This window comes from Bemisia tabaci, chromosome 1 (genome assembly GCF_918797505.1).
Source record: "Bemisia tabaci chromosome 1, PGI_BMITA_v3".
Taxonomy (NCBI): Eukaryota; Metazoa; Arthropoda; class Insecta; order Hemiptera; family Aleyrodidae; genus Bemisia; species Bemisia tabaci.
The window spans coordinates 69,778,283-69,800,315 of record NC_092793.1 but is presented as its reverse complement, the minus strand read 5'-3'; the positions used below and the strand labels follow the sequence as shown (position 1 = coordinate 69,800,315).

The following is a 22,033-nucleotide window of genomic DNA, read 5'->3' as shown; positions in this document are numbered from 1 at the left end:
ATTTCATTGTCCGTCCATTTAAATTATAGGCGCAAAAGGAAAATGGACACTGAAATCGAAAAAAAGAAAGAAAAACACGGATCGGCACAAAATTTAAATATCTAATCTACTTATATAACAAGTCCATTTGGTGCCACCAATCAGGGTTTTGTTTTAATTCTTTGGCTCGAGCTGGTCTACGAGTGATTCATAATTGCCAAAATGAATTTATAATCGGTTCCGAATCTCACATTCATTGAAAATGGCGGGTGGAATCAGGTGGGGTATTATCGGATAATTGAAATCGTAATCATTTACATTGTAAGGTGACGTTATTGCCTGCCTTTGCGTTTCTCTGGAAGGAATCAAACTCATCTGTGGAGATTATCTTCTCCATGTTTCTTACACCTTGATGCCCTTTAATTGTCATTTGTCTGGCTTACTCATCGGAGAAAATTTCTGATAATTACAGAACGGTAAAAAGATACATTTACGCAATGGCGTGCGGTTGTTGCGTAGTAATAACGTCACCACATTTAACAGTTGTCTTCAATTTCAACAAATTATGCAGCTAGGCATCTGCAATTGACTGTATACTTTCGATAACGCAGAATTTTTTCGGTCTTATTATGCCTGCCATTCATCGTTACTATTATAGGTACACACAATTTTTAAAACGGTTATTTCACACGAAACCATAAAGCCAGCAGAAGGAAAGAAAATGGTTATTTCCTGCCTCGTCATGCAGAAAGAAAAAATCATTTTTCATCAGAGAAATATGTCAAACATTGAAAATGAGAATATAATAGTTTTGAAGACTCATTACACTCTGCCGAGTGTTGTTGTGGGAACCAGTGGCGTAACGGGCGCCTCCGCAGACCCTGCTATGCAGGGGGGCCACCCAGGCGCCTAGGGGGCCCTCCCTTGGCCGCCGGGATTTTATTTTTTTTTCCTCTCTCTCTGTTTGATACTCAACTTTGGTTTCAAACTTTCGCCTCTACTTACAGAGATGGGGCTTCTTCCTCTGATTTTTATGTTAGGCTGGGATTTTTTCATACTCTTTCGAGAGACTGTTTCCTACTTTTTGTTATGCTGGAGGCCCTGTATCCAATGTCTATTCAGTGAATTTCTAGATAATTTTCTCATTTTTTTGGTCCACTTCTCGTATTTCGGGCTTTTGGAAGGGGAAGGCCCAAGAAACTAATGGCCCGCAAGGCCCTTGGGGTGCCCTTTGATTCTTGGCCTGGGCCCCCCAGAAGATCCTTGGGCCTGGGCTGGCCCCCGCCCCACTTTAGATCGTTGATCCTTTAGTGGCCCCATTTAATCGGGTACGGGATCCGGACGGTGAGGGATTAGCCAAATTCAACCTAAGGACAGAACTAAAAATTTGCTAAATCCTGCACAAACCATACCTAAAGTAAAAAGATTTAAGCTGCTTCATTTTTGATATTTTGGTGGTTAAGCTGGTTTTTTTGCAGAACTTTCGTGCTGTGGGCCCCGACCATAAAGGACAAACGGGAAGGAGTCGAGGGAGAGAGGGGCGGGAGGGAGGATAATTTTGAAATTTTATCGACATTGGGGGCTGGGGGGCTAGAAAAAATTTTGCGGGGGGGCCAGCGGAAGTCCGTTACGCCACTGGTGGGAACCGTGGATAGTTTCATTTGAAATTAGGAATTAAATCGTACGAGTGATCAAATATAATTTCTATCTTGTACGTCGTTAACGTTTGAGAGCTTTTCTACTTATAGGTGACGAAGAAATGCATTTTAGCGTTTGAATCCTGTGGACTGGCAAAAAATAAAAAAATACCACGTCCCAGTGACTGATATATTAGCGAAGATGTTGACCTCGAAGAAACATGGTGATAGAAGTTACACACCAAAATTATGAAAATAAACAAATTGGGAAAACTGTATCATTTCTTTGTTGGTCGATGTTACTTAACCATCATAACACGATTTTTTGGACAGCGCAAATATTCCATTTCTTGACCATGTTTTAAGCATGATCCTTATACCCTTTTTCCAAGAGCCACGCTTCCAACACATTGATTATGTACCATTAATTAGAGCTTCAGTGAACCGAACAGAGAATTATTATAACCAAATTTTAATTTTTACTGAGTTTTTATTAATTCTCTCTAAGTTCCGATTGAGCCAGGGTTCAATTTCTTTAAACTGTTATCCAACGAAGAAGCAAATATATGACAAGTATTATTTTTTAAATCCCATAGCGAAGAAAATTTTAATGATCTGGCACCGTTATACCAGTCACCATTACTGGTCAGCCACTTTGCAGTGACGATTCTTGAAATTTGGCAATACCGTTTTTCTTTCATTTAAATGTATGTAAAATAATCGATTTTTGGTTACCTAAAATCGATATTTTCAATGGATTGAAATCTAGGACTAATAGCGTTGCCAACCTTTAAGACTCGCTGCTGTCACGTTGGCAATAAGTAATCCTAAATTATAATCTTCCGATTGGAAAACTCATCATTTTACCCAGACTTACTTCTTATTTCCTGAATGAACCTCTTTCACCCCTATTCTCCTGGAGGTTTTTAAAAGCTGACGTTTGTTTTTCCTTATAGGCTCTGCTTTTTCCAAAAACTTATAATCGGGCTCTAAAAAATTAGGTCATGCTGGCCGCTTAGTTTAAAAATGTGACCTCTAGATTTCTCTTTGCGACACAAAACTTACAGAGTCCGTGGATTAGATCGTCAACTGAATCAGCCACACGGAGCTTTGAGTGGCAACATATTCTATTCAGCCCAGAGCGACCAATACAAGTGAATTTTCCAGAATACATCATTTATGCATAAGGTCTTTGAATAATGAACGAAGTCGGTTATTTTGACCGGATTTCAAAAATTCAGTTTTGCCTTTCACTGATAATTGGCCAATCGTGTCCTAGCTGGCACTTCGGAACGGGGTTCCCCCACCACGAGAACCGTCAGAAAGAGTCTAGACAGCCCGAAATGTCCGCATCTCTCGCGGTGATAAGTGCTTCTTATGCCAAACAAAACGGAATTGAATATATTAAATTCTCTATTGATCTAACAAATACACATTTGGTTCGATTAGTTGACAGCTCAACTTATCAGCGGCAATTTCTTCATACACGCAAGGAAAGCACTGCTACCTTGAAGAAATTTCAGAGTGAGTAATTATTTATCCAAGGCGATCAATATCACCCGCACCAGGCTTCTTTCTCAGTTATTATAGGTCGGACGAGATTGAAAATCGCGGTGGCAAATAGGGCCGGATTGAGGGGGTGACCACATGGGCCGCGGCCCATGGCGGCAAAATTAGGGGGCGGCAAATTTTGCAATTTTTTTAAATGCAGGTACAAAAAAATCGGATTCAGAGAAAAATTACAAAACAGGCAAAGGTGACAAAATCTCTCATTTCCTGAGAGTTCATTAATTTCTAATTTTGTCGTAGTTCGGTGATACAAAAGACTGCGCACTTTTAATTAGTTGAGTTAAGAGAGAAACCAAACACGTAATTTGGCCTGGAGCGGCGCGGCGCAAAGAGAAATGATGACGAGGACTTGAGATGAAAAGGAGAAGCTCTCGACGCGGCGGTCGGCATGTAACACATATTAGCGCCTACGAGACTGCATGAATACTTCACGCATTGCGTCAAACACAGTACGGTCAACAGCGCAGCGGTCGGTGCGGCGTGAAACGCACAGTGCCTACAAGACTACATGAATACTTCACGCATTGCGCCAAACACAGTGTGGTCAGCGCGGCACGGCGGAGGAAGTTGAAATTATTAAACCACATTTATGTTTGTTCTTTCTTAATTTTTTAGTTCATTTCTTACAAATGAAAGGCCTTGTCCCTACAGAGATAGGTTTACGGAACTGAACTTTCGCGCGAAGTTCCGTGAACTTTTGCTAGTAGTGTTGATAGGGCTTACGCAAAAAATGTGTCCAACACTAGTGGATGCATCTTATGCACCCTTCTCCCTCCTGCACGTTCACTTGATAGTTTTTATTGATGTTTCAAAATGAATGAGAAGAGGGCGGCAAGATACAGGCGGCCTATGGGCGGCAAGTAGGTAAATCCGGCCATGGTGGCAAATATGGAATCCACTCCAGGAAATCCGAATCTCATCGTTCGAAAACAACCCCCCCCCCCCCCCCCCCTAGCGTAGAGAGGTGAGTCTAACGCATTGACAATTCGCCTACAATTTTGCGAGTAGGCAACATGAGCACTCTCATGTTCGAATAGTAGTATCATCGTGAAGAGACACGCCAACTCGGAATACACATTTCATACACAGACAAGAGTTGTTCGTGTTTTCTCTATGGTCCCTAGAAACTAAAATGCGCCTGCGGCATGATAATTGAAATAGACAACACAATAAGCCTAAAAAGCTCCAATTTCTCATCATTGTGCCGAAGAAATCGAGCTTGATAAATCGTATTGAAATGTTAAATTTTCATCGATCTTTCTTTATTTTCCTTTTTTGGCAACCAGTTTGTAAACATATTAAATTTTGAAACGAATTTTCGTCAAGGGGTATGCATAAAATTCAATGCGATCATTCAATGCCAGCGATGGTTAGGGGAGGCGCCACATGTTGTCCACGAAAAAGCACGTAGCCGTGCGTTTTCAAACGGTGCGTCAGGTGAAGGAGGATAATGTAAGCCTCGAGGAAACAGTAATAAGTATCGTAGCAAAAAACCTCTTCGCTGCCAAATCGTCATCCCTCCATTGACTAAAATTGGTCTTATCTTCAGTGGCCTTTCAGGCAGATACTGACGCTTACTGACGGTTTGAGAATTCCAGCATTTTGGTTCTAAAGAATGCCATCATAAACATGGAAATACTTTAAATAAAGAGTGTTGCCTCCCTTTTATTAATGCTGTTCTTGTCCGAAGAAACGAAACATAATGAAATACTATCGTTTCCATTTATCCCGAGGTGATCAAAACCTGTGTCCACCTAAACATGACAAGAGGAAAAATGAGAATTCTTTCATTAGAGCTCAAAAAGAAAGCGTCTTCGGCAAACTGCGCTCCAGCAGATATTTTCTCACTGTCATCTGTGAATTGACGATATAAAGAGGAGGATGTGGCAACATTGCTGCTGCGTCCGAAACATCCGCGGATCCATTTCCATGCGACACAATGGCGAGACGCGAACGATCGATTATCGATATTTACCCATATGCAGCTACGATGACGAATCGATTTTTAAGGTGTTCGTTGCGAACACCCTGTTTATCAATCCTTTTCGATAGCTTTGAATAACAGATCAATCGATATATCGAAAAGCACGCCACACCACTACTGTACAGCACCTTGTAATCCATCAATCACATGTCCTTTTTATTATATCTTTTTGCCGCACCGAATTTATGAAGATTACTTATTTGTCGTCATGTCAACCATATTCCGGAAACTGCTAATTCCTGGCCAAAATTCCGCGCCTCCCTTGTAGAAAACTCAGCAATTCCGATTCAGCCTAAATGAAAAAGGGAAAGTTAACATTTTTGACCGGACACAAAGTTAATTTGGGACAAATCCTCTGAGAATTTTCGAAAAGTGCCCAAAATTGCCTTTAAAACATCAGATATGAAATGGAATCCATTCTGCAACAAGGAACTACTTCTCCTGGTTCCTTTTGTAGACAACGCACGTGCCATCAGTTTCCCTATGCAGATAGGTGCTTTTTAGGGTGAGCAAGCCTAAAAGCAGTTCCTTTTTGCATAATGTGATAAAAATAGAGGCATTCGATTACCTCTGCAGCCCTCCCCCAAAGGACCACTAGACAAGGTACGAAGTTAAGCATTCTGTACTAGTTTCCTTACCAAAATTTCACAATATGCGCAACGAAAATTATTGAAATCAACTCCTAGATAAGATATTTAATGTTGCTTGACGCGTGAGTTCAAACCTCCCATCCATAAAAACACGATAGTCTACGTGAGTCAAATCGCACTCCTCTTGATGCTTTGGCTCAGCTATAGCAAACTGTTTACACTTTGAACGATAAAGGGTAGAAAAGGAACAATGCTCGATTGAGAAGCCTGCCAAAACTGTTGTGAGGCGCGACTTGTCTCACGTAGAGAATTGTGTTTCTCGTGACCGGGCGATTCAAAATTCCCGATGTAAAACAAATACGTTAATATCTTAGTCAGGAGTTTATTTCAGTAATTTTCGATGTAAGAATCGTGTTCTACGTAAAATTCTACTTAAGAAACATGTATCAGAATGCTTCAATTTATACCTTGTCTAGTAGTTCATTGACGCCCCTATGGAAAAACTTATTCGCAGATCAAATGATATTGTCTCAAAAATGACTGATAAAAATCTGCAATTGCTATAGACTCAGGCCACTCAAGCGAAAAAACTACCCCTAAATTTTAATTGATAGAACGTAAAAATCAACGACATTATTGAATAATATGTGTAATTATCACGATGCTGTATCATTTTATGCAGCTTTTTTGAGTTTTAAGTCAAGTTAATAAGATTTATAAAGAACGAATTCTGCCGATTTTTGAAAATTGCGCATTTCGAGACTAGACAAGATACGTAATACGCGCAGAATTTGATTATCGTCTGGTTTATCATCGGGCCGAGGCCGTGGTCGCACGATTATCAAATTCAAAAGGCTCATTTCCACAAATTAATGAGTTAAGCAATAATGTCCACTGTAGGGACATGGTGCAGACATAAACCGAGCTGAATGGGCCTGTTGCAAACTTTTGCTAGAGCAAAACTAAGAGTTGTTTCTTATAGATAATGCCTCAAAAATCACGATGAGTGCATCGGCAAACTCTGCATTGCACTCATAACTTCACAATCTGCGTAAGAAATTTGCGGTTTTTTGAGCTTCCCGCTTCAAAAACGATACTACGGCACAGGTGAACATTTTGTAAGAGGAGTCGTTCCATCGGCGGCAATAATCATCATAGCCGACGCCAATCCGCCAAAACACGTTTGATGGGACGAGATAACACCTGAACTGGATTAGACCAGATAACAATCGGTGTGTTAACGTTCATATTTTCCACGCCCGAATTGATTGACCTTGAATAGAGTCCCTTTATACCCAGAGTTAAGACAACTCGAATATCAGCTGACTCGCAGCCGGCCTTGGCTGGCCATGGAGGCCGAAACGAGTGCACCCAAACGAACGATATTGAGGGATAAGGATCAGGAATCCTGCGATGTCTGTCACACAAAAACAACAACATCAACAAATTGATCAATTAAAAAGAAAATGAGATTGGTTTGTGAATAATTTCTTAATCTATTTTCATTTTGGACCGATGGAAATGACAATTTACTCTTGATAAACCACAATTAGGTAATATTTTCATTATTCTTGTTCACATTCGAGGTACCGCCATCTTGGTGCACTCGTTTCGGCCTCCATGAGCGAGAACCAATCAGAATTGGATTTTTTTTTAGGCCACTTTCAGCCCAACCAAAAGTGAGTTGTCTTAACTCTGGGTATAAAGGGACTCTAACCTTGAACTCTCCTTGAATTACGCGCGGAACTGCGTGCAAGCGTCGGCCATGATGAATATCGCCGACGATGGGGCGACTCCTCTAACAAAATGTTCACCTATGCCGTAGTATCGTTTTTGAAGCGGGAAGCTTAAAAAAACGCAAATTTCTTACGCAGATTGTGAAGTTATAAGTGCATTTCAGACTTTGCCGATGCGCTCATCGTGATTTTTGAGGCATTATCTACAAGAAACAACTCTTAGTTTTGCTCTAGCAAAAGTTTGCAACAGGCCCATTGAAAAGAAACTTGCCAGTTTAACACGCACTGTATTTAGTTTTTATACAATATCTGGTCCAGCTGCAGTCGCGTTGCTGAAAATTTGCCTTTAACGTTTTCAGCAACTGGGAGCGTTTTTCCGGGAACCGCTCTTCGATTCCGCCATGTCTCTGAAAATTCGATAGTCCTTCATCCTCTCAAGAGGCGCGACCGGTATGTCTGGTGGGAATATTGCCTGACTCATCGCGAATATCAGACGGCTCTGAATGAATGAAAGATGCGTAGTAAGCAGAATTTACTCTGGTCCATGCGGAATGAGCAGACGATGTAGACATCTGGTTTTATGCTAACATAATGTTTCCGTACCTGCAGCTTCTGTGCAACTCTTGCAAAGAAGCATCTAAGCCTCCGCAACCGTGGCTGATACTGCCATGCTAAGGAAAAACGCTGTAGGAGCTTCCAGGAGGCGCCAAATTTCCTTAGATGAAATACGAATTATTAGGGAAACTTTTGTACTTTTCCCTTCCAATTTTTCACAGAATTTCACTCAAAATTTAGTCTAAAGTATCTGACAACTTTGAGGAAAAATATGCATTAATTCCCTAAAAAAATGAATGTTTCACAGGGATAAATGTGGCAACATCTTAAAGTCCCTGCTACGTTTTTTGATGTGCAGAATTCTTACGCGGAAGCAATAATTTTGTCTGCGTTTGGGTCCTGTCATCGTCAAATGTAATTGTTAATTGGACGAATTTCACTACCACCAGCTCGACTGCATTCGATGTTGCCTAATTTCCTCCTGTGTTATAGCATTTGCACATAGGACACATTCAACACAGAACACACACAAATATTAATTGATTAATGGATAAAGTTAAGATCTAGAGAGTTGTTACGCTTAATTTAGGGTGTGCTTAAATTTCTGTAAAAAAATTATATTTGTAATATTTAGGGTGTGCTAAATTTATGTTTCTTGATTTTCTATTAAAATGTATTTACATTTTGTTGTACTTAATAGAATATTAGAGAGCATTCTGTTTTGAAATTGTGTGACTATATGCTTTACGATATAGGAAAAATTAAAAAAAAAAGTTTCAAGACAACGTGTTTCTCGTTTGTTGATTAGAAAAAACAAAAACAAAAAACACACACGTCGCACACGACAGGAACCTTAGCGACATGACATGGATGTAGGCTGATTTCAGTTAAATCCATAAGGTCTGAATGAATGACCAATTTGGTTCAAAATTAACCTTAATGCGTAACAATAATTTAAAATATTGGTTCAATATTCGCTAGCATTTAGCTCATTTTCTTATGAGTCTATTTTAAATTTTAAAATTTTTTAAGGGCCTCGAAAATGCAACTTTCCGGGCAGTTTTAGAAGTGTCATAAGTAGAGTCTTCCACAGATTTAGAAATACATCCGTCATTTTTGATTAATTTAAAGAACGGTCTTTCATGTTCTTAAAGCCTTATACAGATTCTTTAGATCAGTTGAATCGTTCAGATGTCTTGTTCTCTTCGAAGCCTTAACTTTGACCCCTTGTCTGTTTATCCCTAAGCCCTTCTCCCAATTTTCGGTCATTTGAGGTGACTCCCCCAAGGTATTTGTTTGTAATTCGGTCTGAAAATTTCATTTTCAAATGAAGTTCTTCAGGGTCACCCCTGATTTCCGAGCATTGATTGGCCGTATCCCAAATGATGTCAAAGAGCCAAAACTTTCAAAGCTAATCCTGAGCAGGAACTCAAACTGAGCTTTTTAGGAGAGATCTGGCGCTGAGGGTCTGGTGATGAGATTGAGTTACATGACAAAAGGGTCTCGAGGTGCATCTTACAGAATCACGGTCAGCTGATGCAACCGATCACACCACACCACCGTGCGTGCAGACACATCACACCCAAAACGAATACTAGGCACACACTCTCTCACACATACACACACGCACACATTCCATCCATTTGCCCGAAACTAGACAGTGTCCTGATAGGGTAACATCGCGGGTACCGACCTACCATAACTAATCTTGCTACCTGATGGAACAGCGCACATTGTTATCGAATCTACAGAATTAAGGACAAATTTTTAAGTCAATAGAGTTTTTGGGTCTAATTGACTTTATATGATTACACAATGTCATCCTGTATCAATAAAAAGCACGAATATTCCGGATTAACTTTACAGAGGGAAAGGAAAAGGGTACGTCCTACTCATTCCCTTTTAGTGGGGATCTGCTGTGGGACTTTTTGTAAAAGAATACCCCAAACCTAGCCTTCAACTTTTGACTCAGATCTCTCTATTAAATAGATAGGTTCATTCGAAAAAGTTACAGTGGCGTGGCGTGAATGATCGATCATCGATATGTCCCCATTTGAAGGTATGGTAAAGAATCGATTAATAAGGTGCTCGCTGCGAACACCCTGTAATCGATCGTTTTCCACAGGTTCAAATGGCGGATCAATCAATATATCGCAAAACACGCCACGCCACTGAAAAAGTTCCGATGTAAGCACGACCGGTTTGCTTAACGCTGTCCATTTTTGAGCAACAATATACACAATATACTGAAAACCTCGACGCCATGCAAAAATTGAAGATATGCAAAAAATTCGATTGTTTTTCTTTTACCGGAGATAACTCGGTGCGAAAGCCTCCAGGCCAACAGCGCATCATAATTTAGTGGGTACCAAATTTCGAGCGGACAAATAATTGCACCCAGGACTTTCGATTCGATCCCCGGTCGACTCCAAGCACGTGTTTTTCGTACAGTTTTTATTCATACCCGGGCCTGGAACTTCTTAAATATCACGACGAGACAACGGAAAATAACGCGACTTGCGATTCACGCACGGTCAGCGAATAAAACAAAAAAAAACCGGGGGAGAGGGGCGGGTGAGCGAAATTATTCGAGGATGGCCCATGCTCGGCGCATCGATGAATAAGTTTTTTTCACATGAAATACGGCCGTAGAGAAAAGTGACAGCTCCCGCCTGCGGCTCGGCCGCGTGGATCGTCGAAACTTCATTCAAATGGAGGCGTGTCTGCTAGATCGCGTCCGGAATCCGTGATCCTCGTTCCCCGCGGAAATCCGGAAGATTTTCTTACATCTGGCACCCGTTCAAAGCTTCGTCGGAGGCTGCGGCTCCTGGACTAGCGGCCGGTCGGATATGAGCACTCTAGTTTCCACGTGATCCGCTTAATGGAGGTCATGACTTTCGATGACTTTACTCTTTCGTTTTCCATCGGCGGCCGCAGCTTTGGGCCCAAACCGTAAACGCCGTGACGTTGGAGCACCCCCTGCTCGGCTGATTCACATTTGAATCCTAAGCGGCCGGCAGCGTGGTTTGCAGGCTAAAATAAAGGACATTATCGTGCATATATATAAAGTACCTATGTAGAGAAAGTATTACCATGCCTGTGCCGCTCTCTCATTGGTTCATCAGTTTCAGGCTTGCCCTGAGGCTCTTGTGGACTAATTTAAACAACGCGGAAAAAACAACTTGCCGCTGAGATGGCGACATAGTTCTGGACAGGGTAGGGATTTTCTCACCTCCATTTTCTGAATTGCGTTTCGAACAAACTTTGATGAATATTTTGGCCGAAAATTGCACTTTTGGTGTGATTATCATTCATTTCGTCCGATCATACGAATTCTTTTCGATCGAGTTCACGGAAAAGACAACTTAGCACTGAGCCCTAACATATTAGGTAAAAAAGCGCCAACTAAATGTAGAAGGGCTGAGCCCGACAGCGGCGACAGCCTATAGGACTGGATCTTAAAGCTGTAGGGCTCAGCACTACTGCCTTTGGTTGGTGCTATTTTACCTAGTATGTTAGGGCTCAGTGCTTAAGTTGTCTTTTCCGTGAACTCGATCGAAAAGAATTCGTATGATTGGGTGAGAAATGAATGATAATCACACCAAAAGTGCAATTTTCGGCCTAAATATTCATCAAAGTTTGTTCGAAACGCAATTCAGAGGATGGAGGTGAGAAAATCCCTACCCTGTCCAGAACTATGTCGCCATCTTGTTTGTTTACCTTGCTCTAAAACTAGGAGCGGAGGCGCGAAAGTTGAGTTTCGTAAACCTATCTCTGTGTGAACAAGGTCTTCCATTCATAAGAAATGAACGAAAAAATTATGAAAGAACAAACATAAATATGGATTAATGATTTTAACTTCCGCCGCCGCGCCTCGCAGACCGCACTGTGTTTGACGCAATGCGTGAAGTATTCACGCAGTCTTGTAGGCGCTATGCGTCTCACGCTGATCGCACTGTGTCTGCCGCAATGCGTGAGGTATTCATGCATTCTTGTAGGCGCTATCCGTTTCACGCTGTCCGCAATGACCGCACCGTGTTTGATGCAATGCGGGAAGTATTCGTGCAGTCTTGTAGGCACTAATATGTGTTACATGCCGATCGCCGCGCCGAGGGCTCTCCTTTTCATCTCAAGTCCTTGTCATCATTTCTCTCTAGGTAAGTCGCGCCGTTCCAGGCCAAATTGCGTGTTTGGTTTCTCTCTTAACTCGGCTAATTAAAGGTGTTGTCTCTTGTATCACTGAAAGTCGACAAATTTAGAAATTACTATACTCTCAGGAAATGAGAGATTTTGTCGCTTTTTCTCGTTTGTAATTTTTTTTTCTAAATCCGATATTTTTTTATACCTTCATTTAAAAAAATTGCAAAATTTACCGCCCCCTATAGATTTGCCGCCATGAGCTGCGGCCCATGTGGCCACCCCCTTAATCCGGTCCTGGGGGGGGGGGGGGATCTTAAACTCCTTCGAAGGGTGGGTGGCTGCATGACCCCCTATCACCCGTGAATTATTATGGCTTCCACACACTTTACACCACTGTTTCTACATGTAGAGTGTCGTCTTTTACGTTGGCAGTATTTGAAAAAACCTGTGGGAAGACCGAGCTTTGTGGCGATCAGGCGTCGTAAAGCGCCAAAGAGCGCTATAAAAGCGATTCATGTGTAATATTTGAAAAAAAAGACGTTTCAGGAAATATGTTTTTAAAAAAATGAGGTATCCAGTTCACAAGGGTGAGTGCGGGGTCACCGAAAGACATCTCGTAAAAGGAATCTATCGGACGCAGGAAAGTAACCAATGAACGGTGGGTAGAAAAGCTGAAAAAATGATTTAAGTAGAGCCCCCCTTCTCTCCTCGAAGAGGGTTCAAGAGGTTCCTTTGGGAGATTTTGAAAATTGAGATGACTAAGGAGGAATTCTGAGCGGTTCCCAACTAAAAATTCACTGAAATCAAATTATGGAGATGACCGTGATGTCACAAGCGGGATTCTAGAGAGGCAAGACTCATTACACCTCACCCCCTCACCCCTTAGTATTGCCCATGCCAATTCATGAACGTGTTGGGAGACCTTTAAAAAAATCATAGAAGTTGGACGATTACTCTCGATCATATGGACGTATTATTCCGCCAAACGGAACAATGTGCATTATGACGTGAGCCCTGTTATGCATATATTCCTAAGGGTCTCAGAGCTCATGTCTAAATGCACATAGTGCCGTTTGGCAGAAATTCGTCCATATGTCTCTTGAAATAAGTTTAAACTTATGTTCTAGGCTATAGGACTAAAAATTAAGTTACGAAAGTCAACTCTTCCTACTTAAAACTTCGGAACTAGCTCTATTTTTCCTTTAATGTCACTTGCCTCGTTGATATTCCGGATTTAGTTATCTATCTGCTAGAGATAATTATTGCAAGGATAAAAAAAATGTATTGCGATCCCTTTGCGATCCCCGACTAGAATCCCATCTCTAGTTACTTCTTTCAGACGCGTGAATGTTAAAAACTGTCGGAATTCTGAAGCTATCTCCTAGATTAGACATAAAATTAAAACTTATTTTTCTCCGCGAGAAATTGCACTGTGAGTTACTGAGAAAAATCACGAAGGATTATATTGTTTGATACATTTCATATCGTCTGGGTTAGGGACATCCTGTGTGCGTAAGAGTGTTCTATTTTTAGAGAAGTTCGCTATTTTTAGATGGTCATGATGAGAGAATTGCGCATTACCAGCAGGCAAGGTGCATTCTAGGCACACGCGGGGTTGGGCTGGCGTGGGCAGATGTAACGGAAAGTAACATGACAAATATTCAAGAGTAAAGGCGAATGTCAGATTGTTCGTCAGAGTTCCGAATCCATTTCAACATGACGTCATTCGAATGGAAATCTTAGTTCCTCCTCCAACATTTCCTCTCAGTTCATCTTCGACGCAGAGTGTGACTGAATATATTGTATGAATATGTGTGCGTGTGTGAATGATGCATCTAGCAGAATATAGCACGCATCAGCTCAACCGTTTTCACTTAAATCCTCTTCCTGGTCTGCAGAGACGAAAGTTCATATCATTGTCGTTCCTAGGGTGGCACCATATAGCTTACATTTTGATTAGGGGATGCTGAAGAAAATCTTTACTTGGCGCCATAAAAAGTTCAATTTAACGAATATCAAGTAAAATTTAACAATGTAACTTTGAAAATAGACACATCTAACAGATTACGACGATTTTTCAATGCAAGAAGTAAAAAATACTTCAGGAAAATTTCTATGATTTGACAAGCTTTAAGATAGGTGCAGACCTACCCCATGTCGTTTCTAAACCCTGCAAAAGTTTTTTTTTATTTTAAATTTTTTACGAAGGCAAATCATTGTAATCTCTTGCAAGGGTCTATTAAAGTTATACTACTAATTTTACTGGAGATTTGTTCAAAATTTCCTTTTAGATGGGGCTGCGTTAAGAATCTCTTCTATCCTCCCTTAATCACAATGTAAACTATACGGGCCTCCTAAGGGAAGGGGCTGCTTAACTGCTATTAACTAGCTGTTAACCGCGCATGCTCAAACTTTTGTTATTTTTTACGTACAATCAAAGGAAAAATGCGGGAAATTTTCAGTAAGAAACATCCAATATAGTTCTCTACAAAAAGAACAATTTACGAGTGGAAATTTTACGATGTTGAAATTTAGTTACGATCTTTCGTCTTATGACGACGAATTTTGGTTATTCATAATTTAGAAATGACCTAACTTATGCTATGTTGACATTCAGAGGGTGCGTGAAGTCAGCTGACTAAGGAGCAAAATCAAATCGATGGCAGGAATTGAATGCTCAATTTATACTGACTTGTTTTCGGGCAAAAGAAAAGAGAGAAAAAAAAAAGAAATCTGTAGACTTCAACTGTTTCCAAGCAATCGTCCAAAAACCAAAACTTACTTCACGCTTCCGTGTAACTATTTTTCGGGAGTGCAAACAATTGTACTGGACGCAGAGATTTATTAAGCATTTCGTGCCGCCGATTGGTATACTATTCGACTGTTTTGACTGATCATGTTAAGTGTTTCAAGAGCGGCCTCAAACCGTTATGGCGCGGACGTTAAGGATTCAGCTTACAACGGAGAAAAGAAACTCTTCCTTTTTCTCAATCGTCAGTAAAACTGCTTCGTTGCCAAATATGCACTGAGTGATAATACTCCATGCATGTTACGGAATTTATGCGATTTACGCCTGGTTCGCGTATTGCCGCATGCCTATTTGGCGGGCGCATTATAATTTCAATAAGACACGTGTTTATAATTAGGTTAATACGAATCATAGCGAGCGCTGTCTTGAATAGCGCCAAAGTTGTTTGCATCGTGTTTAAATTTTTGAGCAATCTAGTTTCTCATGTAAATCAATTAGCGCACAATTTCCAGAGAACAATGCTGACGTGTCGTTCCATTCCTTTTTCAAGGAAACAAACAATTGAAAAATCCTCCATCGAAAAGAGTACGTCATCTTGTCTCACTAATTGTTAGCTTGTTAGCCTTGTTATAGGTAATTTTACGGTAGCAGGAATAATTTGAGATGCGTGAAATCTGAAAAATGAAAAAGGGCACCAATTTTTACCAAGTCTCGTCATTTCATTCAACGGGTGTTAAACTCCCCTCTTTCGGGCTTTATACAGAAAATTTCGCTTTGGTACCAGGTTGAACTTTTTAACAAATAAGGCTTTAAATTATAACTCAGTTCTTTGGTCCTATCATAAATATATGGTGACACTGCCGAATTTTGTCGGTTATACGTAATCGACACAGCGTTACGAACCCTTGAAAACCGGACATGAAAGATGCTAAAAAAGATGAAAATTGGCGATTCTTGAGAAAGAAAGACACCTCGGGCTGCTTTGAAATTTCACGTAAAATTGGGGACTTTCTTCCACTCCAAGGTGATTCGGCGGTTGCCATTTTTTGTGTCAGAGCGACGCGATATATCGCATCAATTCGTTCCATAATTTCAGTTACTTGTCATTTTTTTCGAATTTTGAGATCGCACTTCTGTTGTCATGAGACTAAAGAGTTCATGTACCAAATTTGACAAAGAAATTCAACGTAATAAAGGCAGGGATTTTATAGAGGAAAAATATCGCATTCGATACTGATATCGAAACTGCACTCGAATGCGATATTTTTCCTCTGAAAAAACCTTCCCGTTGAATTTCTTGCGTTTCTTCCCTTACGTTGAATTTCTTTGTCAAATTTAGGACATGAATTCTCTAGTCTCATGACAACAGAATCTCAAAATTCGAAAAAAATGTCAAGTCGCTGAAATTATGGAAGGAATTGATGCGATATATCACACGTCGCTCTGACACAAAATATGGCAACCGTCGAATCACCTTAATCACGCTAAATTGAGGATTTTAGAGGTTAAAGGAATTAATGTATGTAATGTATATATTGTATATCTGAAAATAATTCATTTTTATCTCACTAATTTACTACCGAAAATTTCTCTTTTGCCTCGAAATCGGTATAGGTGACACATAAAGAACTGGAAAATACTCTTCGATATAAAATCATAAGAGAACCTAATGCATAACGCACAACGCCTTTTAACTCGGCTCACTTCGGATTTTAATTTTTTTTACCTTAAGTCGCTCTTAATCGTTTGCAACACAACCATCTCAGTTACCGCGAAATCTCCACGTTTTTCTCCTCCGGATAATTACTAGGCAATATCGAGCAATGGCGTGGCGTGCTTTGCGATATATCGATTGATCGGCCCTTTGAACCTATGGAAAAGGATCGATAAACAGGGTGTTCGCAGCGAACACCTTAATAATCGATTCTTTACCATGGGTTTAAATGGCATAACAATCGATACATCGCAATTCACGCCACGCCACTGATATCGAGTGTTGAAAACTGCCGACCATATCGCAAAATGTCATTGTCATAATCTTATGTTTTTTTGAGCATGCCTATGCGGTACCATATCCGGCCAAAAATGCGATTGCAATAGTGAGTACATGCGAGGAGAAAGTAGGGGTGCAAAGAGAATGAGACTGCTCAAAGAGAACAACCAATGAGAGAAACGGTGACAAATCGGGGACCGGCAATTGAAAGTCAAAGTGAGGGAAAAACTTATTTGAATTTATCGGCCGCGTGGAGGTCCGCTGGGATTTCATTCAAAACCCGTTGGCCAAAATGCGCGCACGGCTCAAACCGCGAGACTAGTCCTATCATCTTAGCTTGTGCCATCACCTACAACCCTCATTCGCGATTGCAGATTCCATTTCACAGTGCTGACTTTTACAAATCTCATAACGAGAACGGTTCGACTCACTATCAACGGCTTGACTCCCGCTCAATTTCATTTAAATATTCGCGGTGTTGTTTCTAACGCGATTAATCACGAACTGTAACGGGACTGTTAATCTATTTAAGCGTGCGGGAGTTAATTTTTTTATTGCTTATGGACAGTTTTCAACTGAAAGTCTGAAATTGTTTAACGGTGCCCTTTGACTGCTGAAATCATCCTCCAACTTATGTTCTGTTGTCGTCCATAGTCAAATCGTTAAAAGTTGTTTCGTGCCCTGATAATAAAACATTTTTTAAATTGTGAATCGACGCATTCTTGTTTGAAATATTCAAAAATGGATCTTCAATATTTTTGGGACCACTTCCTTGGAGCAGGTAAATAATTAAGGTTTCAAATTTTTCGGATTTTTTGGCTTGTTGGTGGTTTCCTCCGAGCGAGATTTAATTTAATTACATTTCAAGCTCTGCTTTTTATCTCTTTTCAAATTAATGAGCAGAAATTACTTTGTTATTTACCCTGAAGCATTGTCTAAACGCTATAATAATTTCGCAACTCTTTAAGGGCCCTGTGCATTTTATTACACGGCCCTCCGGTTTTTGAAAATCCCCGTACATACCTCAATGTTTAGGATTTCATGATGAGCTCATGTTGTTCTTTACTGTCATATTGTTTATAGTCTCAAGAGGCATTGTATCTTAAACTATTAAGAACGCCGTATAAGAGAGGAAAAGGAAAGCAACGAGCATACTTAATGTTGTGCATCCTCTTCATATGTTCTGTGCGTCGGTAAAAAGTCACATTGAAATGAAGACGTCTATACGCTTAATAATATTGAATAACGCATAACCATTTTTACTTTATTTTGATACGTCCTTGTAAGAGCTGTTTAATGAAGAGAGTTAAACGAACGGATAAGAAAAGAAACGCTTCGTAAGAAGTCGTAGGGCTTCTATACATATATCCTTACAAATGTTTGATTTCATTACAACTAGGTAACTAATTAACTTTTCCCTAGTATGATATTGTTCATGTTCTTCTATGATTAATTTTGCAAACTATTTTACCCCTATTTTTCGTCATAATAATTATATTAATGAAATTACAACTGGATCTTGAATTCTTCTTCTTGTTCTTCTCTCCAACATTTGAGCACGGGACAAACATCTATTTCAAAAGGCACTGTTCGATCTTCCTGTTAGGCGTAGGAGGATTAGAAAAGAACTAACTTTATCTAAAGTTGATATATTTTTATACACCATCTCATGTGTCAATAAAATTCAATCTATATGCATAGGCAGAAACCTTATTTGATCAAAATTGCGGAGAGGGGAAAAAAGGGAAAAAAAGAAATAATAAACAAGTTGGGATCGTTGTTAAAGAAAATATCGAACCACTGTCTCGCGGAGACGTTGCCTAGTCCAATTATCGACCTCTTTTAGTAGATTTTAGTGGGCGCCTTTATTCCAAGCTGATGGATACCACATTATTGATTTTACTTTTTCAAAATTTTCTGTCCCCTATTCCTTTGGAAAACCATGAAAAATAGGATATAAATGCGTCGAAAATGAAAAAAGAACCACGACTGTAAAGTGATTCGGGTCAGAAATAAAGTGATAACAGGTAGCTGAAGATGTTTTCGTAAGTAGACCGATAAGGAATATCTTCTTTCAAAATAGGTTCTCTCGAAAGCAATTGAGAAAATTCGTCTCCAGTTCTTTCGGAACTTAAGTTTTTATTCGTCAAAACCTGCGTTGCATCTGTTTTTTTCGTTCAGCCGGTGATAAAATCACGGCGGAAGGAAAGGCGTACCTATAGCGTTTATTAAATCATTGTCCTTTGGGTCATTTGCGGTACTGAATAACAAGCTATAAAAAGTTGAAAAAGCCGCTTCTCTGAACCATTACTCTGAACAGTTTGACTCCTGAATTTTGATTTTTTTATCATATATACTGAACCTCACCAGCTGGAAATAATCGGTAGCCAAGCCTGTTATCTTCGCATTTCCGTATTATGCCCCAAGTTAATTATACCACGCATAAGGTTCTTCTGGGTTGGACCGTGTGGCAGCCGCGGGGCGATTTCTTAGTAACGTACGAATTTTGTTTTTGCTCATATTAAACATGAGAAAGCTTTTGAACTAAGATTGAACAATTGATTACAAGTTGCACATCATATGTACGGTAATATAGACTCTGTTCGGATATTTATTTTGATTTTCTCTTTAAAAGGTGAAAAGCGAAGTTGTTGTATTGTGAAAAAAAATGGTGAATAATACGAAAAAAACTGTGAATATACAATTTGTTTATATTAATCGATGACACGGATTTTACGTCCTGCGCTTGAATTTATGAGACATCTTGACAGAAAAATGTATCTCAACGAGATAATGCTAATCTAGCACGTCGAGATGATTTCTATAAGATATTCGGAACCGTCCATCACGGTCGTAAGGCGTTCCGAATAAATTTTCAAACGTAGGACTCCTCTTTCCTTGGTGTGACCGTGAATCGAATCTACATCCTGTCAAATCGTCCTCCCGTCACATACGCCTCGAATTTTGAATCTGCAATGACAAATCAATGTTTCTTGCACTCATTTTAAGCTTTTGCCAGTCAATGAGCGTTATGTAAAATGTTTTGCGCTTTGAAAGAGGCTAGGAGGCTTGGAACCCATTTACGAACAACGCTTTTTAGTCCACTGGTCTTTGAGCATCGAGTTTTGTAAATGGTGCTGTGTATAGATCACCTGGGCAAAAAGAGGGTTTAAACCTACCCCCCATCTCAAAGTCCCAAGAAGCTCTTACCCCAAGAGAGAAGGTAAAAATTGTTTGATCTTTCTATCGATTTATAATATTTCAAACTGTGAACAAATAAATTTTAGGCGAATTCCAGGAAGAATGTGTATCTAAATGGGGTGAATATTTTGATTTCAGGACCGTCAGACATCAATGATACCTTGCTGATTCAAGAATTTTATGCAAAATGGGACACTATGGCTGAAAAAAGTTGGACAGGAGCTGGACTCAAATTTATTGTCATGAATGTTATATACCTGATTCAGCAGATATCGCTATGGTTCTTAGTTCCAACGATTATATTCGCATATCTGTGTTACTACTTCATCATACGCCCCAAAAATTACGTTCGGGTAAGTCAACACAAGCAGATTTCGAGATAGGTAATTAAAATAACTAATGATTGAATTCCATATAATGAATGTTCTCGACAGAAATTCTTCGGGTAGTTGAACAGGACATTGTCCAATGATTCCATTTAATTGACGACAAACTTTGTTCAAAGCGAGGCATGTAAGTGCGGATGAAACTAGTCAAGTCAACTGCAATCTTTAGAATACTCTCTTCTTCCCCAATTTACATTGTTTTTACATGTTTTTTCATTGAAAACAAATTGGAGAGTAATATATGATTAGAGGAGTTTACGAATACAAATAATGCTCTTTAATAATTTGAAAAGATGAGATACAGATTTAAATATTTAGATCTTTTTTTCAGCTTGTTCGATTAAAATTATACCGCCGTCCATATCTTTGTTATCACAATACAGATTTTTCATCTCAAACTCAAAATTACATCACTCTTTTATATTTCTCTTTTTACGCTTTTATTGGCCTGAAATTAATCTGCTTGTCAAATTTTTGTATTTCACTCGGCCAGGGCATGAATAAAGAGGCAACGACACTTTATGAACTTGGTACCGTATCTTGATACAGTAAAAAATGACGATCCGAAGTGTTCAAATAATCGATGATTTTGTTTAAGATTATGCTATTTTTCTGTACAGGATTTAAGTGAAGTGGGGTATGATTACTTCATTGAGCAAGCAGCCACGCGACACCAAAAGAAAAGTATCCAACAACTTGTGAAAAATATTAGGAAAACATCAAAAATTGGGAACATTCCTCCAGTCTACCCCAATGGATGGTTCAACATTTTGGAATCATCTGAAGTTTCCAAAAACCAAGTAAAATACGTCACAGCACTAGGTGAGTAGTAGCTTTGTATTTGATTTGATTTCTATGAATAATAACATTTGAAACAAGTTCAGAACTCTCGTTGAGGTGCAAATATTCTTTGAAAATTCTGTGCGGAAATTTTGGTGTGGACACTATTTGCACACCGTAATTGAGGCATATTGCTTAAAATGAGTGAACAAACTGCCGTTCATTGATTTCGTTAGGTTATAATTTAGAATTTTTTTCACCAATATCGCACATACCTCCAAAAGTTGAAAATGAACCTTTCTCGATGATTATATCCTTGTAAAAACTTATATATTTTTTTTTTTCGGCTGTAGGCGAGAATTTTGCTGTGTTTCGCACGCCAGAAGGGAAGGTCCATATAATGGACGCTTACTGCCCTCATCTAGGTGCCAACATGGGTCTTGGTGGGGTGGTCAGAGGTGACTGCTTAGAATGTCCTTTCCACGGCTGGCAGTTCGATGGGAATAGTGGAAAATGCACCAGCGTGCCATATTCTGAAAAAGGTAAGCTTTTCAAAGTCGAATTTGTGGCTTTTGCCGGTCTCTCTGCGTTTCAGAATAAGTTTCATCGGAAGAACTACATACACATCCCCGGAGTCTATGCATGAGTGAAAAATAAAATCAACAGAGGAAAAAAAATCACAAATTTAATTAAATCCATGATTGCGTCACTACGCTTAATCCTCCAATAACAAT

The 22,033-nt window shown here is 39.7% G+C and overlaps 1 protein-coding gene across 3 annotated transcripts in view; it reads left to right on the top strand.

Moving 5' to 3' along the window:
• LOC109043093 (cholesterol 7-desaturase nvd 1) overlaps positions 1-21,960 on the top strand; it is a 56,300-nt gene extending 34,340 nt beyond the window's left edge. For 2 of the 3 annotated variants that reach the window (XM_072306096.1, XM_072306095.1), the window contains exons 2-4: positions 20,272-20,486; positions 21,140-21,341; positions 21,653-21,960. In XM_072306096.1, coding sequence (XP_072162197.1) covers positions 20,331-20,486; positions 21,140-21,341; positions 21,653-21,945 — 651 coding nt within the window. In that variant the 5' untranslated portion in view covers positions 20,272-20,330 and the 3' untranslated portion in view covers positions 21,946-21,960. Of the gene's footprint in view, positions 1-16,370; positions 17,714-20,271; positions 20,487-21,139; positions 21,342-21,652 lie in introns of those variants that run through there. The other variant, XM_072306094.1, reaches the window with a different exon arrangement.
• Positions 21,961-22,033: the final 73 nt, after the last annotated feature.